This window comes from Pelobates fuscus, chromosome 5 (assembly GCF_036172605.1).
Source record: "Pelobates fuscus isolate aPelFus1 chromosome 5, aPelFus1.pri, whole genome shotgun sequence".
Taxonomy (NCBI): domain Eukaryota; kingdom Metazoa; phylum Chordata; class Amphibia; order Anura; family Pelobatidae; genus Pelobates; species Pelobates fuscus.
Window position 1 is genome coordinate 326,809,411 of NC_086321.1, and position 17,975 is coordinate 326,827,385.

Below are 17,975 nucleotides of genomic sequence, written 5' to 3' on the forward strand. Positions count from 1 at the left end.
CATTGTGGTGGTCGTGTCTGTATATTGAAGTATAACAGGAACAAATTTTATAACAGGTAGTCTTTGGCTTGTAGCGTGAATATTGGGATTTGGTGCACTAGTGTAGAAATTTAATACTGTGTTCACTGTTTTTAATGTTTACTGTTTTCACTCTTAATTGTTTTATGTATTTTCAAGTATAAATTCACAAACTCATCTACATGAGCTATTACTGCCTACCTGTTCATGTAGCTATTACTATTTAAAGGGGTACCATTGTTTCTATGGAAATGACACTGAAAGATATCTATATCTTGTTCATTTGTAATCACATGATCCATTATTTTCTTTTAAATGAAATGGAAATACATATTTGTTAAATATAGGGATAAGTAAACATTATATGGAACATTTGGGATAATTATATTTCTCATTTAAAATAAAAAAAAAAGATGAAAACAAGTCTTCCTTTCTTCTTACTAGTTGCTCCTAGCAGTAGCAGATGGAAATGTGTGAGTCACTGCAATATATGAGTTAACAATGATTATGTCCCTATGCAGTCTATTAGTGTGTGACAGCTAGAACACTTTGTGTACCCTTTCAAGTCAACAGTGACAGCCAATTTTAAGAGGCTTGGGATGCAGAAGAGCTACAGCAGGAAACATAAATGAGCCTATCTTTAGAAAGAAAGTTACTCAAACCCAAAAGTGAACCAGATGAATGGGGAAAAAAGAACCACAATTGATTTGGGAACAATAGGGTACACTTATACACAGAGCAACCCATTAGGTTAGAGGTCGAGATTAGGTGCAATGTTTTCTAAAGTAACACTTAATGTCACCTAGTCTGTGTACTGGATCCTACTGAGGGGCCATTAAAGTAATGGGTTTTGATGTGAGAAGTATCCTGACCATGTTCTCTGTTAAAGGAACAAGCCATATAGCAAAGGTTTGCCTCCTTACCTTAGTTCCCACTGGGCTCCAAGGCTCCCTGGTTGTCCAATGGCATGCTTCCAGCTTCTGCAGTACCCGAGAAGCCTTAAGCCACAGCCTTCACCATTCATTGACTGAGAGCATCAGCTCACCGCTCCCAGCTAATGACTGAAACTCTGTGAAATGAAGGCTGCACAGAATTGACATTAGCCAGACTCTAGTTTTGTACTGGCTGTTGATATCCCCACAAGGCTACTGAACGTGGAATTACACCCCACAACAGCAGAGTGGTTAAATTCCATATGTGCAGTGTTTTATAGTGAAACGCTGCGCATTAAAGAGGCACTATAGTCACCAAAACAACTTTAGCTTTGTTAGGCAGTTTTTGTATATAGATCATGCATCTGAAGTTTCACTTCTCAATTTTCTGCCATTTAGGAGTTAAATCACTTTTGTTTCTGTTTATGCAGCCATAGCCACACCTCCCCGGCTTTGACTGACACAGCCTGCATAAAAACAAAATGGTTTCCATTTCAATCAGATGTAACTTACTTTAAAAGTTTATATCTCCTGCTCTGTGAATTGAACTTTAATTACACACATTAAACTGAATTTACAATAAAGGAAGTAAAAACAATAGATGACTCTTGACAGGAAGTGTTTAGAAAGGCTGTGTAAATCACATGCAGGGAGGTGTGACTAGGGTGCCATAAACAAAGTGATTTAACGCCTATATAGCAGAGAATTAAGCACTGAGACTGCCAGGGCATGATCTATACACCAAAACTGTTTCATTAAGCTAAAGTTTTTTGTGACTATAGTGTCCCTTTAAGACTCCAGGCACCATGACCACTTGAAATCACTGAGTTGGTCAAGGTAATGTATGATTACAGCATATATTCCTTGGTTTGAAAGCATGCAGTTAAGATGTAAAAGGATTGTTAGGGCATTAATCTTGGTAACCCCTGTCCATATATATAACTTACATGAATGCAAAGACATGAATATAGAGCACTTAAAACAAGTTACAATTCAAGACAAACATATTAAATAATAAAACAAAATATAGTATGATTTAAAATGCATTATATCTTAAAATTCAATATCTGATAACATCAACTAGCATTAGCCTGTATTTTACAGCTAGAACCCTCACATCATATCCATCTTGTACAGCCCCCAACTGTCCTGAATTTAGTAAGATAGTCACACTGTTTCACCCATGTCCTACTGCCATGGGTTTGTTCTCTTGTGTCCTGCTTGTGGGGACATTACAGAAAACACCACAGGATGGACAGCATGGCAATGTCCTAAAATGTGCTTACATTGAGCAAAATACTCAGGGTTTTGTTTTGTTGCCATTGTTGATAGTGTACATCAACGTGTGCAAGATGGATTGCTTGCACACACAATTGCCAACCAATTTACCTTTTAACTGTTGACAAAAAAACCAAACTATTTAAACTACATCAAAAAAACCTAGAAAGCAGTTCTAATTCATTGGTCTTAGGGGAGAAAAAGCTATTTAAATGAAATACAGAAACAGCTGCATGCCAACAGTTAATGCCATTGCTGGATGTGGGTTAAGTGATTGGAATCAAGAAGCACTTAAATAATAATTTGAAAATCTAGAATCCCGAAAGAAAAAACCCGACAGGCAGCCTCCACATCATTGCCAGGAGTAAGTGAATTAAGCACATTTTAGAAAGATGTAATAGTTCTATGTATCTTATATTATTTTGCTTACATTGATTTTTCATGCTATAATATCTCATCTTATGTTTGTACATGTTTTTAAGTATCGCTATTTGTTATAAATGAATAAATGTTATTTTGTTCAATTTAGTAGTAAATAACCAGCATTTATTTTGCTTGCTCACTGGATGTCAATCTTTTAGGCTGTCGACTTGAGGTTCCAGACTACATTTTAAAGTAGGATTTTTCGTTTTTGCGCCATTACAAAGGTGAATCCTCTAGTCTAGATGCATGGTCACCTCCTTAGTAAAGTGGAGTACACAGTTATGTTGATGCATAAAATAGAATAGAATAAATCTGTGTTGTATGCTAGTGCCATCGTTATTGGACCACCTAACTCATGTTGCTGTTTCTAATATGGGGTGTTTGGGTTGGCACGAGAGTCCCCCGAAAGGGTGTTATAGTTACATAGTTGCATAGCTGAAAAGAGACTTGTGTCCATCAAGTTCAGCCTTCCTCACATTTGTTTTTTGCTGTTGATCCAAAAGAAGGCAAAAAAAATCCAGTTTCAAGCACTTCCAATTTTGCAACAAGCTAGGAAAAAAAATCCTTCTTGACTCCAGAATGGCAGTCAGATTTATCCTTGGATCAAGCAGTTATTACAGTACATTGAAAGATGGTATCCTTGAATATTCTGTTTTTGCAAGTATGCATCTAGTAGCTGTTTGAACATCTGTATGGACTCTGATAAAACCACTTCTTCAGGCAGAGAATTCCACACCCTTATTGTTCTTACAGTAAAAAAACCTTTCCTTTGCCTTAAACAAAATCGTCTTTCTTCCAGTCTAAACGCAGGACCTCGTGTCCTATGTAAAGTCCGGTTTGTGAATAGATTTCCACACCATGGTTTGTATTGGCCCTGAATATATTTGTATAATGTTATCATATCCCCTCTCAGGTGACGTTTTTCTAAACTAAATAGGTTTATATGTGTTAACCTTTCTTCATAGCTGATATCTTCCATTCCTTTTATTAATTTTGTAGCCCGCCTCTGCACTTTTCCTAGTGCCATAATATCCTTCTTTAGAACAGGTGCCCAAAATTCCACAGCATATTCAATATGTGGTCTTACCAGTGATTTATAAAGAGGCAAAATTATATTCTCATCCCGAGAATGAATGCCCTTTTTCATGCATGACAATACCTTACTGGCCTTAGCCACTGCTGATTGACATTGCACATTGTTGCATAGTTTGTTGTCTATAACAATTCCCAAGTTCTTTTCGCATGTTGTTATCCCTAATTTGTTTCCATTAAGGGTATACGTTGCTTGTGTATTCTTTCGCCGAAGTGCATAACTTTGCATTTTTCAACATTAAATTTCATCTGCCATTTGAGTGTGAAAGAGAAAGATACAGAAAAGTACAGTTTAATATATTTTTATGTTTTCTTTTTAGGTTGCTCATAGGTTGCATAACATGTTCCTCCAGTGGTTCTGTCTTGCGGTGATGGGAGTTCTAGGAGTATCAATGTTCCCAGATGAGATGACACCTATCACTGTGGATGCAGCTGAATGTAAGGTTCTTGCAGTTCCTTCATCTAAGTATCTGCATTTTTATAGTTTTTTCTGCGAGTCCCATGTTGGTCCCTGTTTCTATTTACTTTATTAATGCTTCTTCTTCTCATTTTCGTATTGTTTGTTTGTTCATGTCTTCCATCTGCATTTCTAATGTGTGTATTCTATTTGTTTGACTGGCTAATCTCTGTCTGTTCTTTATGTTTTTGCTTGTCTTTTTCATCTCTTCAATGTTTTGTGTCTGTCCGATTTATCTATTTTTGATGCATTTCTTCCTGTCATATGCGATTTATTTTTAACATTTGCTTCACATTTCTGTCTATGCTATATGCTAGCTTATGACTTTGATAAAACATATATGTTTATCAGTTTTAACCTGTCCAATTCCATGTACTTTTAAATTCAGTATAAGGCAAAGCCTAAAAACGAACACACTAACATTTGGCTATTTTGAGAAAAAATATGTCATCCTGATAGCAAAGACAATCATATCTGTCCTATGATCAGCATTCATTCAGATTCATTTTATTTTAATGGAACGCTACAAGCACCATAACCACTATAGCATAAGTAATCAAACCATTTTCTAACAGCTTTACTTCTTATTTGTGGTCCACCGTCGCCGCACCCTACCTCGTCTCCTCCTGTCCTTAGAGACAGAAACTTCTACTAGGAGCTCCGTTAGCTCTCCTGAGCTAAATCCTTCAATGCTGGGCCAGTTCAGTGGGTGATAAGTTGATCACATTCAGCCAGTAAGCTAGGCCCTAAACCTTTAGGGTTAGCTCTGGCAGAGAGCTTCTAGCTCCCATTAAGGCAGGGAGAAGTGCCTGGCCGATCGATCGCAGGTAAGAACTCAAACTGTTAGAAAACAGTTTGACTACTTACATTGGGGGTTGCCAGAGTCCTCCTGGTACCATAAACTCTAAAGCACACTGGAGTAGTTATTCTTTATTTCTTTTGAAACAAAACACAGGCATCTACATATTGCACATGGGAGCCAGCAGCAAAAACATTTTGATAAAGAAAAATAAGTGTGAATGCCCCGTAAAAAACAATAAAAATATTATACCATCTTACCACCACACCATTTGAACACTTGTCACCGAAAGCTCCTTTATGGTCGTGGTTTGGCCAACACAATTACAAGTACAAATGTAAATGGCTGGACTACTCTATAGATGAGAAGCATAAGTAGGTGGATAAAAAAGTGGGTCTCCATAGGGTCATACTCAAGAAAAATAAAACATCTCGAGATTGGCCTACAAAGCAAACGTAAACTCTCGATGATACAGTATAGGAGTCCCACCGAGACCAAACTTTGTCATAAGATGGCAAAACATTGCGAACTATCGCAGTAAGTGTCTTGGACTGTTCCCTCAATAAATATTTTTGAGTCTGAATCAGCTAAATGTTTTTTGTTTTTTTCCGCTGGAATGTATTTGCAAGGAATAATACTGTAATTATTAAATTTATAATGTAAACTTATTTTAGAGTTAGCATTAATAACATAACTAACCATCACCACAAAGAGTTCACACGATAGTCTCAGATTTATTTATTCGCAACAACATAGCCAGCTAAGAAATGTTTTAATACTCTACTCATCAGTACAGTATACTGAACCTTTGGCCACAATAAACAAAAACAAAAAAATGCAAATTTGTTCATACAAATGCAACCCTAAAGATGAGAGGCTGAGAGGCATCCAAACTAAACTCTGGTATCACATTTCTAAGAGATTTTATTTTCAATGAGAGCTGGAATTGATGGCCCTAATGAAGAAAGTTGCAACAGTTTTATATGTATGTCCATCCCTGTATATCTTAATTGTGAAACAATGTTCCCTGGTGTATTTCTCTACAGTATCAAATACGTTTTTCTTTTGTATTCTGCAACCATACCCTCCTTATAAATATGGTTCTGTTTTTTAAAATAAAAATCCATTATCAGTCAAGGAGTCAAAATTGTATTCTTCAAATTGAACGCAATACTTTAAATCAACTCCACAAAAAAACAAACATATTCTGTATTTTTCTTTTAAATGATTTTTATTTTAGTTGCAGTTAAGGCAGTCAAACAGTGTTGTAGTAATGTACGGTTACGTGACCCTGCACATAGGCTAAATGCATTAGAACTCACATATCAGAAATTAGCATACAGAAACAGAACTGCGTTCAAGAATGGCATGTTACTTAGGAAAACTACAAATAGCCATTTGTTAATCAAATATCTGACACATATCCTGCATTTTTGGAATTACTATAGATTTGTCGATGCTGAATATACTATCCACAGCAAACTTTACAACACACAAATGTATTACATTCTATCATACTGCTTGTGTAATATTTTATTTTATTGCATTGTACTCTAACTTCTCTCTCTTTCTCCTCATTTGAAGTTCACTCATTTTGCCCATTCAAACTGATCTCAGAAAACATTGCCGTTATTTATTGTTCCCCTTTTCTCTTCTTTGACCATCTCCCCACTTATTTTCAGGGCTGGATACCAAGAAATTTCCCAGTGGGCTGCGGCACCTGGGGCCGGACAGCCTGCTGGTGTGGCCGCAATAAGGCTGCTGGCGGCAGGAGGGCACCTGTGCTGTCTCTGCTCTGCTCCCCCACGCTCACACGCTACTTAATGAGACCGGGACTGGAATATGATGTCATATTTCGGTATCGGTCTCATTAAGCTGCATGCTGGGGAGCAGAGCAGAGACAGTACAGGTCTCCCTCCTGCCGCCCTGCACAACCACCCATTATGCCGCCCGCCTGAACAATCCCCTGGCCGGTCGCCCACCGATAGCAATAATGTGTGAGTCAGTCTGTCAGTGTGAGTGTATGGGTCTGTCATGGTGTGTGTGTCTGTCTTGGTGTGTGTGTGTGTCTGTCTGTCATGGTGTGTGTGTCTGTCTGTGTCATGGTGTGTGTGTCTGTCTGTGTCATGATGTGTGTGTCTGTGTTATGGTGGGTGTGTCACTCATGGTGTGTGTATGTATGTGTCATGGTGTGTGTGTCTGTCATGGTGTGTGTGTCTGTGTGTGTGTTCAGGTTACCAGGCCCCTTCCATTGGCAAGGACACAGTGTTTTTACTCACTTTTTTTCCCTATGCCATGCTGGTCTCCCCTCGACTGGCCCTGCCTCTATGGCTGAGATCATCAAGCTTCATGATCTCAGTCAATCCAATGTTTTGCCATAGGATTGGCTGCAAAACGCTACACCATCAGCCTCAATGTATCAATTGAATCAATGTATTTCTATGGGGATCATTCAGCGCCTCCATGTAGAGCGTGGAGGCACTAAATGTAGGTGCTGCACACTGTGCAGCACTGACACAGGAAGCACATCCAGTGACCGTCTGAGTGACTGTCACTAGAGGTGTCACTAGGAATCAATGTAAACACTGCCTTTTCTCTGAAAAGTCAGTATTTACATTGAAAATATGCAGGGACAGGCTATAGACATCAGAACCACTACATTAAGCTGTGTGTGTGTGTCTGCTAGTTAGTTAGCTTGCTTGCGTGTGTGTGTGTGTGCCTGCTAGTGAGTGAGCTTGTGTGTGTGTGCCTGCTTGTGTGGGTGCCTGCTAGTGAGTTAGCTTGTGTGTTTGTGTGTGCCTGCTAGTGAGTGATCTTGTGTGTGTACGTGTGTCATTGGTTATAGCTCTACTAATCGGTGCATACTGCTCATAAATTCTGCCAGATTGTTTTGGAATAGTTTGATAAAGCAAGGTTTTAGAAGCATATCATCATATAGGTTCCGTTGTAGATAGAAAACCAAAACAAATATATGGGATCCGGCTGAACAGATCTAAAAAAGGAACATAAACAAAATATAGTGTAATACAATCAATACAATCAATTACGCGCCCCAAATAAGTGCACTCACAAGATGGAGATGTATATAAACTTAGTAAAAATTGAGGAACAATCGGTCCTACGCGTTTCGTTGCAAATGGAACTTCCTCAGGGACCAAGCAGCATTAAAATTTATAACAGTAGTAACCTGTATAACAAGCATATCCTAATACCCCCATCTAAAAGTCCCTTTAAATAGGGCCGTGTTCCGTGGGTGTTCTGTCCATTCATAATTTCATTGGTGTGGGTGCAATAGCTTCTCAGGTGTCTGCATTAATCGCGTCTTCCTCCTAATTGAAATTGGCACGTCCGTGTGTAGCCGATTTCAATTAGGATGAAGACACGATGAATGCAGACACCTGAGAAGGTATTGCACCCACACCAATGAAATTATGGATGGACAGAAACACCCACGGATCCACCAATGGACACAGAGATTAGCCCTATTTAAAGGGACTTTTAGATGGGGGTATTAGCATATGTTTGTTATACAGGTTACTTCTGTTATAAATTTTAATGCTGTTTGGTCCCTGAGTAAGTTCCATTTGGAACGAAATGCGTAGGATCGATTGTTCCTCAATTTTATCCTAAGTTGATGGTGATTGTTCACCTTTTAACCGAAATAAAGCTGCTGAATATTTTTTACCTACATCTGTTGGTCTGTTGGAGTCCTGTGTTACATCTACCATCTTGGAGTGGAAAGTGGGACAAATAGCCCCCAATAACCTCGGGGGAAGCACCTTTGAGCGCTATATACATCTCCATCTTGTGAGTGCACTTATTTGTGGCGCATAATTGATTGTATTGATTGTATTACACTATATTTAGTTTATGTTCCATTTTAAGATCTGTTCAGCCGGATCCCATATATTTGTTTTGGTTTTCTATATACAGGTAATATGGTCGTCCTTTGGGTGGGAGGCTGTTGGGAGGTCTTGGGAGGCTGTTTATTGTGATTCTGAGCTAAGTATAATTTATACTTAATGTTCACTACATTTAGTGACACTGTGGTGATATACTTTTTTTTGTGTTTGGTAACGATCCATTGTAGGTGTGGCATTGTGCCAATGACTCGTTCGCAGAAAAAAGTAAAGGGTGGCCACAGAATATCTAGGCCATGTTTATTACAAACTTTTCTGTAGGGGAGCATGTGTGTGTCAGTGAACTTTTATGTATGGAGCATGTGTGTGCAGTGAACTTGTCTGTAGTGAGCATTTGTGTGACAGTGAGCTTTTATGTAGTGAGAGTGTGTCTGACTGAGTTTATCTGTGTTTTTATGTCTATGAGCTTATGAATATCAGTGGGATTGTTTGTCTATGAGGCTGTGTATCAATGAGCTTGTGTGTGTCATTGAGATGTCAGTGTCTGCATGTGAGTATGCTTACTGTATAATTAAACGTTTTACTCTGAAAGGACCAATATTTTATATTAGACAAATAAATATATATTTCTTTGTCTAATATAAAATATTGGTCCTTTCAGAGTAAAACGTTTAATTATACAGTAAGCATACTCACATGCAGACATAAACAAGATATATACATATGTGTGTGTGTGTGTTTATATATTACTCATCAGCTAGGATGGCAATACATAGCCTTACATATTACATGTGACAATATATGGCGCAATGACTTATGGGGCTGGCATAGATTGTTTTTTCCAGGACTGCTTTGTATCCTCAGTCCGGCCCTGCTTCCGTTCAAGTAATACTCCATCTCTAATTCTTGGAGACTCTAACATTCCAGTTAACTCACACCCTTGATCTTAATAGCCTCAAAATTTATTTCAATAACTTCCTCCTTTGGGCTATCCCAGTGGGCTAATTCTCCCGCACATGTAGCGGGCAACACCCTCAGTTTTAGTTTTCATGTACAGTCTCTAATCTCTGCAACACTCCATTTCCTCTCTCAGATCATCAACTCTTATATTTTATTCTTGAGAGCCCTTTCACCCAACATTCTCAGCCTAACCCTGCTCAACTGCCGGAGAAACCTGAATTCTCTTGACTTCCAGCAACTGTCAGCTGTTGTCCGTTTCCAACTCTCGTCCATCCCTACTTTTTCCTGTCCCTCTCTGGCTATCTCCTCATGTAATGCTACCCTCACTCTGCCCTGAAGACTGCTACCCTGCTCCAGTGTCTCCTTTTCAGGCATCCCCTAAGACTAAGTTCTTGATCTTCTTTTCTTTATAATGCCTCTCTTGGGAAATATATTGATTCCTTTAGATTCTGCTACCACCTGTATGCTGATAACACCAAGATATATCTATCCTCCCCTATCTCCTGCTTCCTGAAACCCAATCTCTCTAAAACTGAGCTTCCAACTTTTCCTCCTCTTAATACTAATCCTCCTCTTTCACATGCCCTGCAAGTTGATGGTACGTGCATCAGCCCATCCATGCAAGCATGCTGACTTGATGTTTTCTTGATTCTGGCCTCACCTTTGCACCTCAAATTCAGTCTGTTGCCAAATTCTGCCATTTCCCTTCCCTTTCTTACACAAGATGCTGCTAAGGAGCTTGTTCATGCTCTAGTAATCTTTTTCATTGATTACTGTAATTCTCTCCTAATTGGCCTCCCCAGAACCCGTATTTCCTCGCTACAGCTCGTAATGAATGCTGTTGCCAGGTTGATTTTTCCACACTCCACTCTCACCTTCTCTTCTCTGCTACTTTCCCACCTTGCCACTTGGTTGCTATCCCCCACTCTGCCCTTCCTATTGTATTTTTTTATACCCCATCTCCTTTAGATTGTAAGCTTTTTTTTTTTAGCAGGTTTCTCATCAGCTTTTTTTGTTCCTCCTAATATTTTGTAATTGTCTCATTAATTGTTAAATTCCCCCCTTTTATAATATTGTAAAGCTATCCATAATAAGTTGGCACTATAATAGTAATAATTGTGCTGACACTGTGATTTAGATAATTACATATAATTAGGTCATTACTGCACAGTGAAGGAAGTTTCAGTGGGTCATACTATTATGCAGTCAGGGAGTGAATGGACTCTCCAATTAGTCAATGAGTGAATGGACTCTCCAATTAGCCTGTTGGCATTAGCATCCCAGAGCACTGCTATAGCACTTTTAAATGTGTTATATGTATTCACTGTAAGCAGGCATTATGCAGACATTCTTTTACATTCTGTTTCCATTTTCGGTAAACTGTACTGCTAGTAAAGCCTTAGGGGTCTTCACAAATACCTATAAGGCATTTGATCATATGTATTTGTTGTCACACCTAAATTTCTATGAAGGATGAACAAGCAAATGAAAAATCAAAATGTTGTATATATTTTAATTTTTAAATTTGTCTGAAAAACAATCTATACACAAAAATGATGATCTATCATATCATAAAAATGGAACAGGATACAAGAAAATAAAATCAAGAAAGAAAATAAGAAGAAAAAAGAGTACAAATGAGAAATGAAGAAATTCCTAACTCTAAATCGTGTGTGAAAAAATGGGAAATACTATCCTAACCAAAAATGGATAAGGTTAGAGATCGGAAACAAATACACAAGCAGAAATAATAAAACCATGTAATTTTAAAGCAGTGCTGTAAGCTAACTATAAGGTAGAAACAGGAAACAAAGTTGGCAATCATCCAAAATGATACAAAATGTAACACAGAAATGTAGCAATGGTAAAATCAGTTACATAAGTTAGCAACAGTCTTTCTTGTACATCAATCTATTCTATTATGCTCTGGTATCCTTCAGTGTTGCAAGCCAGTAAACAAAGAAAGACAGTCCAATGCGGTGTTTTGTACGGAGCAGTGTTACCACTGCCGTGACAGTATGTTAACCCGCCCTTGCAGACCTCACTTTGGGCTTCAACCTCGTCCTCGTCCTGCAAATTACAGACATCGTTCTTGGTTTCAATGACACACTCTACCTTAGGTGTTGCGTGAAGTAACTGTTTCTCTTCATCAGAGTCTCTTTTTACCTTATGCAATATCAGTTCTTACATACAGACTGATCGTTAATTAACCTTACAAAGCCAAATCAAAATTTAAACAGAGGCACACTCCTCCAAATAGAAGAAAATAAAAAGACCAACATAGATAATCAACTAGAAACATTATATACAGCGAGCATAAATCCACAGACAAATATCAAATACAGAATAAGATAAATAAATTATATAACAAATGTAGCATGGAAAAAATTATCCTACAACGTTTTGTAGGTGGATATTGCTAGAAAATGTCCTTTTTGTCATAAAAGTTACATACACAAATCTAGGTCACCATTCAGAGACCATCCCTAAATATGAGTAAGTCGCTATCAAAAAATCCCTATTTTTTTATACCATAAAATATTTTAGCACTGAAATAACACAAAATAACCTTAACCCCTTAAGGACACATGACATGTGTGACATGTCATGATTCCCTTTTATTCCAGACGTTTGGTCCTTAAGGGGTTAAACAGGTGATATTGCAAACTCCAATATGATTAATTGTACCTCTGGTCTATTCTTTCAAACTGGAAATATAAAGCAGCCAGATTCCTCTACAGCAGCGTTTCCCAATTGGTGTTCCAAACAAAACTAAATTAGGGTTCTGCTGTGATTTGCTCATAGGGTGGCCCTAAGGGCCACCCGATGGGCATTGCTGCAGAGGGACCTGGTCAGTGCCGCGGCTGATTATTTGCGCGACTAGGTCCCCGTAGTATGGGATGCTGAGTGGAAGTGACGGACGGTCATTTCCTCCCAGCTTCATATAGAAAACGCCACGCTGAAGGGAGAGAGGCAGCAGCCGGCAGTGAGCAGCTCCCCCCCCCCCACACACCAGCCTCAGCCAGCGAGTTACCCTCCTGCAGACAACAGGCATGCTATCAGGAGGGTGACTGCAAATATAAAAAACAGACAAACACACACTCACTAGCAAACACACACTAACAGACACACACACTAACAAACACACTCACACTCACTAACAGACACACACTCACTCACTAACAGACACTCACTCAATAACAGACACACACACCTAACAGACACACACAGACACACACTAACAGACACACACACACACACACACACACTAACAGACACACACACTAACAAACACACTCACTAACAGAAACACACTCACTCACTCACTCACTAACATACACACACACTCACTAACAGACACAAACACACTAACAGACACACACACACACTAACAGATATACACACACACTCACATTAACACTCACTTTTTAAATAGTTTTTATTAAACCCCCCCAGCCTCCTTACCTTTGGGAATTCTGGAGAGGGGGGGGGGGGGTTCTCCCTCTCCCTGGGGTCTAGTGGGGCTGCTGGGCAGGCGGCGCTGGGGAGGGAGCACTTTCCCCTGAGCGCTCAGCTCCCTCGCTCGCCGCAGAGTGATGTCGGAAGCCAGAATATGGCGTCATATTCTGGCTCCCGGCATCACGCGAGGGAGCTGAGCAGAGCGCTCAGAGGAAAGTGCTCCCTCGCCAGCGCTGCCCGCCTGCCTGGCTTGTCAGTTAGACGCAAGGCTAACAAGACATTTGCCCTGGGCATTTGGGGGCCGCCCCCTGGAAAATGCCGGCCAATGCAAATGCCTTGTTTGCCTCACGGCTAAAACGTCCCTGTGTGTATATGTGAAGTGTGTTTGTGTGTATATCTGTGTAAGTATGTATATGGCAGTGTGTGTGCATACATCCCAGCAGTCAAACACCAACACAACATGCAAACACACCTCTGCAAACACAAACATTACATACCAAAACACCCCTGAATTCAGACTCCAAAATTATATCCAAACACACCCTTCACTAAAACACAAATACTACACACATGCATTTAAAAGCCAACACTACATCCAATCATACTCCTGCATGCAAATGCAAACATTACATACAAACACCAACTCTACACAAAAATGCACACCTGCTCCTAAGTAATACAATCTATTTAATATCTGTAGAAATAATTGTGTATATATACCAAAAAAACTAAATTTGCGGGAAAACCCCCTAAAAACACTATGCTAATTAAAAGGTTTGTGTGTTACAGCGCAATTTTTTTTTTGGGGGGGGGGGCGGGGGGGGGGGTTCCAACATGTTGGTACACTATGGTAAAGGGTTCCACAGGAAATTTATTTGGGAACCCCTGCTCTACAGTAATAGAAAAAAATATGCCACCTAATATACACAATGGGTATTGGGGGCTCATCTTATTAATTGTACAGTTTATGTAAATACACATAAGGCATTTTAACAACCATGATAATAAGTAGCGATTTTGAGTTATTCATTTTTTTTAGTATTTAGTTGTACTAAGTCATGTAGAAATTATTTTTAGCTAAACTGTGAAAAGTATATATTTTCCCTTGTTTTTCCATTTTTTATTATCGTATTTATTTGTAATGTTGTGTTATGTACACATGGGATACTGATGAAAGTCCCATCTGTCCTTTAAGAAATTATGTATATGAATGCACGGATGCACTTAAATAGAAAGTGTTAGATATGGAGACGCTGAACAATCCCCCTGGAGATGCAATGATTCAACGCATCCCTGTGAGGAGGTGCTCATTGGCACAAAGTAACCATTTGCCACACACATGCAATAGCCTCACAATGATTTCCTAGGGAAAAGCGTAGGATTGGCAGAGATCATCAAGATTGATGATCTCAGCCATGGAGTTGGAGTCAGGCGGGGAAAGACCGGCGCAGCGTGGGAGAAAATGTGAGTAATATCACCATTTTACTTGCAAACTTTCATTGTTCTGTATGTACTATTTTCTTTTGTAGAACACCGGTTTTTCTCTTTTTTGCAAAAAATCTTGAAAGGTTTTGTGACACATACTTAAAGGACCACTATAGTGCCAGGAAAAAAAACTTCCTGGCACCATAGTATTAATAGGTCCCCCCCACCCTCATGGCCCTCCTCCTGCCGGGCTGAATGGAGAAGAAGGAGTTAAATCACTTACCTTTCTCCAGCGCCGGGCTCCCTCGGCGCTGGGGACTCTCCTCCTTCTTTGGTCATCATCGGCTGAATGCGCATGCGCGGCAAGAGCCACGCGCACATTCAGTCAGTCCATAGCAAAGCATTCTTAATGCTTTCCTATGGACGCTGGCGTCTTCTCACTTTGAAAATCACAGTGAGAAGCGCAGAAGCGCCTCTAGCGGCTGTCAATGAGCCTTTAAGATTTGTTTAATATGAACTGATTTTCCACTTTAGCTGCTCGTATGAAAGAAGTAATTGAATGTAAAACAGTATCGAAGCTTGATTGAATGCTTGCCATATGCTAAAAATGGACTAGCTAGTTATAAAGGTTATAAACAGTTTGGGTCGACAAATGCATTTTCAGTTTCTTCTGGGAAAAAAGTCTCACCATGTTATTTCTATCTATATATTACATGATCTGCTCATTATTTTAGCAGGAAGACCATACTTTGAATCCCCATAGCGTATGGCTGGTGACATGTGTAATAATATGGCTGCTGAACCATCTGTAGCTGTAGTCAACACTTACTTACTGTAATCAAAGCAAACTCCTATCTGTCAGTGGCTTGTTTTTAACTGTTCCAGAGTCTGGAGCCAGATCAAAAATAAAACAACAACAAACAGCTATTTGCAGATCTCCCTTGGCACCCCATTATTTGAAAGGAAAGATCCTGTTTTAAAATCCTCTATTGAATGAGCAGGTACTAATGCATGATCAACTCTATGCCGTTTGGGGGCCGCAATCTTGAGCAGACCAAGATATAAACAAATTAGTTGCAGTTACCCTTAAAATGATACCTGACACCGCTTTAACCCCTTAAGGACCAAACTTCTGGAATAAAAGGGAATCATGACATGTCACACATGTCATGTGTCCTTAAGGGGTAAATGACTGCCATTAAATAAGCTCCTGCCCAGCATTGTAACTCCCACTAATCACTGCGGCATGTATCCTTGTGCTTCATAATACACTACAAATAAACCCTAACACATAACATTAAACATTAAACCTTGTGCGCAGAACACTAAGCATTAACCCCAACATTCCCCATTTACCCCTACGATATACTAACACTAAACTTTAATCCTTATTCTATGTGCTAATCCCTGCACTAACATTGAGCATAAACCTCACCCTAACACTAATCATTAACTCTTACACTACCTAAATAAACCTCTATAGTGCCCTAACACTAATTATTAACTCTTACACTACCTAAATAAACCTCTATAGTGCCCTAACACTAATCATTAACTCCTACACTACCTAAATAAACCTCTATAGTGTCCTAACACTAATCATTAACTCCTACACTACCTAAATAAACCTATATAGTGCCCTAACACTAATCATTAACTCATACACTACCTAAATAAACATCTATAGTGCCCTAACACTAATCATTAACTCCTAAACTACCTAAATAAACCTCTATAGTGCCCTAACACTAATCATTAACTCCTACACTACCTAAATAAATCTCTATAGTGCCCTAACACTAATTATAAACTCTTACACTGCCTAAATAAACCTCTATAGTGCCATAACACTAATCATTAATCCTAATTCTACGTGCTAATCCCTGCACTAACATTGAGTATAAACCTCACCCTAACACTAATCATTAACTCCTACACTACCTAAATAAAGCTCTAGAGTGCCCTAACACTAATCATTAACTCATACACTACCTAAATTAACCTCTATAGTGCCCTAACACTAATCATTAACCCCTACACTACCTAAATAAACCTCTAAAGTGCCCTAACACTAATCATTAACTCATACACTACCTAAATAAACTTCTATAGTGCCCTAACACTAATCATTAACTCTTACACTACCTAAATAAACTTCTATAGTGCCCTAACACTAATCATTAACTCTTACACTACCTAAATAAACCTCTATAGTGCCATAACACTAATCATTAATCCTAATTCTACGTGCTAATCCCTGCACTAACATTGAGTATAAACTTCACCCTAATACTAATAATTAACTCCTACACTAGCTAAATAAATCTCTTTAGTGCCCTAACACTAATCATTAACTCCTACACTACCTAAATAAACAGCTATAGTGCCCTAACACTAATCATTAACTCCTACACTAGCTAAATAAATCTCTTTAGTGCCCTAACACTAATCATTAACTCCTACACTACCTAAATAAACCTCTATAGTGCCCTAACACTAATCCTTAACCCCTACACTACCTAAATAAACCTCTATAGTGCCATAACACTAATCATTAATCCTATTATATGTGCTAATCCCTGCACTAACATTGAGCATAAACCTCAACCTAACACTAATCATTAACTCATACACTACTTAAATAAGCCTCTATAGTGCCCTAACACTAATTATTAACTCTTACACTACCTAAATAAACCTCTATAGTGCCTTAACACTAACTATTAATCCTAATTCTACGTGCTAATCCCTGCACTAACATTGAGTATAAACCTCACCCTAACACTAATCATTAACTCCTACACTAGCTAAATAAATCTCTTTAGTGCCCTAACACTAATCATTAAGTTTTACACTACCTAAATAAACATCTGTATTGCCATAACACTAATCATTAATCCTAATTCTACGTGCTAATCCCTGCACTAACATTGAGTATAAACCTCACCCTAACACTAATCATTAACTCCTACACTAGCTAAATAAACCTCTATAGTGCCCTAACACTAATCATTAACCCCTACACTACCTAAATAAACCTCTATAGTGCCCTAACACTAATCATTAACTCATACACTACCTAAATAAACCTCTATAGTGCCCTAACACTAATTATTAACCCCTACACTACCTGAATAAACCACTATAGTGCCCTATCACTAATCATTAACTCATGCACTACTTAAATAAACCTCTATAGTGCCATAACACTAATCATTAATCCTAATTCTACGTGCGAATCCCTGCACTAACATTGAGTATAAACCTCACCC

The 17,975-nt window shown here is 38.8% G+C and overlaps 1 protein-coding gene across 1 annotated transcript in view; it reads left to right on the forward strand.

The window, feature by feature from the left end:
• Positions 1–17,975, forward strand: part of LOC134611603 (semaphorin-6B-like) — a 117,262-nt gene that overhangs the window by 18,256 nt on the left and 81,031 nt on the right. Inside the window, 1 exon segment of the mRNA XM_063455653.1 lies at positions 4,064–4,181. Coding sequence (XP_063311723.1) covers positions 4,085–4,181 — 97 coding nt within the window. The 5' untranslated portion in view covers positions 4,064–4,084.